Source organism: Rhagoletis zephyria, unplaced genomic scaffold (assembly GCF_001687245.7).
Source record: "Rhagoletis zephyria isolate East Lansing unplaced genomic scaffold, Rhagoletis_zephyria_1.1 Rzeph_scaffold_01315, whole genome shotgun sequence".
Taxonomy (NCBI): Eukaryota; Metazoa; Arthropoda; class Insecta; order Diptera; family Tephritidae; genus Rhagoletis; species Rhagoletis zephyria.
The window spans coordinates 2,205-4,567 of record NW_016158399.1 but is presented as its reverse complement, the minus strand read 5'-3'; the positions used below and the strand labels follow the sequence as shown (position 1 = coordinate 4,567).

Here is a 2,363-nt window from a genome sequence, read left to right as displayed (position 1 = left end):
TTTTAGGAAATTCTTACCGCCATATACATATGTATTATTTACTCTAGTAACTATTTATGTAAATATGTACCTATTTTTTATGCTTAAAATATGCAAATAAAAGAAGAAAGTAAACATAACAACCATCGAGTAAATCTTTATTTGTGTCAAACTGAAACTTTTTCCAGTAATAATCGGTTAGCTGATTCAAGTCTACAGCAAGTTCACAAAATTAATTGAAAACTTGTATCAAACAAGGCATTGTTTATATTTGCTCAAAAATGATTTTATTCAACTAATAATATTGTCCACTCAAGGAAGTCGTTTTGTAATTATTGACAAATATACATTTGTCCCAAGTTTGTCAAGTAAATTGCAGACTTTCGTGAACTAGATATTTATTTCGCCATATCGAAATTTTGCCACTTGGTCACTATAACCAAATCTTGGTAATTATAAATGATATGCATTATGTGTTTTTCCCCGTCTGGTATCACCTTTAGTACATCTTGTGTTCAATTGTATGCATAATACATTACATCACTTTAAGAACACACCATGTTTCATTTCAAATATATTACATTACTTTATGAACACATTACCTTACACTTCTATTATATTACACCAACTCGCTACTATGCATGTATATATAATTGATATATGAATAAAGCGGGCACTCGCAGCTTAACATCTAAAAGATGAAGTCATTGTATTGGCGACGAGATAATTGGAGCTTATTAAGCACTGAATATACAGTTAACATACCTTTTTTTTTCGTATACGAACAAGTATATATACATATACTTCAACTAAGGCGATGCCAAGAAATGATTCTGCTAACGGAGCGGGTTTTGTGATAAAGGCGACGAATGCGCCGGAATTCTGCCCCAGCACGGAAACTTGGAGCATCTGGAAAGAAAAATTAGAAATCCATTTTAGTGAAATAAATTGTACTGACGACAATGCAAAGAAGGCGGTTTTACTAAAGTTAGTAGGATGGGAGCCGTGCACTCTTTTGCACAATTTGTGTGCTCCAGATTCCGTGTCGAAAACGTTCAAGGAATTGTGTAGCCGAGTCAAAAACGTTCAAGGAATTGTGTAGCATTTTAAATACTTACTACACACCGCCAACAATTGTGTTTCATGAGCGCAAATGTTCCACAAATCTACCAAAGGCAGTGATGAATCGATTTCCATGTGGTACGCTAGAGTAAAAAAGTTAGCACTGAACTGCAAATTCGGTGAGCATTTAAACGCATTTGTTTTAGACCAATTTATCATGGGCTTACCAGAAGGAATCTTTGAAAGATTGTGCGAAGAAGACGCGCACTTAACCCTTGAAACTGCACTCAGGAAGGCATTGATAATGGAATCAAAGCAAACTTCAAAAGTTAATCACGCGGAAGAGTCTAACGTCAATTACATCAAACGGAGTGCAAGCAACAAGCATATACGAAGCAGCGGTGGAGATGGCGGTACCAGTGCTGAACGGCCTAAGGGAAGCAACGACAGGAACAAAAAAGGCACTTGCAACAACAAAAAGACGTCACATGTTGACAGAGGCTACAGGAAAGCTTGTTCACACTGTGGCTGGCGAAATCTTGACTCGTATCAATGCAAATTTAAAAACAGCAAATGTCACGCTTGTGGAAAAGCAGGATACTTGGCATCTGTGTGCTATTCTAAGTCTAATAAAGCTATTAATTACTTATCCGATTCTGATGAGAGTAGCCAGGTAGATTCTAATGATAATTTAAATTTTTCTGTTTATGGCGTATCCGGCAGGAGTCCATATGATGTTCACTCATTACCATTGATGGTGCGAAATTGGAAGTTGCTTGTGACACCGGTGCTCGGTGTAGTTTGATCCCACTGTCACTCTTCCAGAATTGGCATAACGAAAGAATATTGAGGCCATGTAAAACTCCGTATGTATATTATAGTGGGGATAAAATCGATTTATCCGGTGAGTACGATGCTGAAATAACGTATCAAGGTACCACAAAAATGGTTTTAGTTGTAGTTACAAAAACGAAAAATCCACCGTTGCTACGACGAACATTTTTGAGAACGTTTAAATTCGAATTGTGTCAAATAAATTCAATCGGTGTCAATCGAAATTTTTCGGTACTCACTGATCAAATTAAAGATGAATTTTCGAAACGTTTTAGCGATGGTTTAGGCCTTTATAAAAACAACAAAATATCGTTATCGGCGTGTGAAAACGCCAAACCAGTTTTTTGTAAGCTGCGACCATTACCACTCGCTTAAAAAGACCGGATACAAAGGCAATTAAGAGACCTAATATCTAAGAATGTCTTAGAGCCCGTGGATAATTCGGAGTGGGGAACTCCTTTAGTGCCAATTTTAAAACCAAACGGTGA

At 36.6% G+C, this 2,363-nt stretch overlaps 1 protein-coding gene across 1 annotated transcript; it reads left to right on the top strand.

Annotated features, from left to right (window-relative positions):
- Positions 1 to 427: 427 nt before the first annotated feature.
- On the top strand, positions 428 to 2,039 carry LOC108363609 (uncharacterized). The gene has a single exon (XM_017617008.1). It carries the CDS (start codon positions 1,133 to 1,135, stop codon positions 1,844 to 1,846), a length of 714 nt encoding a protein of 237 aa, XP_017472497.1. The 5' UTR covers positions 428 to 1,132; the 3' UTR covers positions 1,847 to 2,039.
- Positions 2,040 to 2,363: the final 324 nt, after the last annotated feature.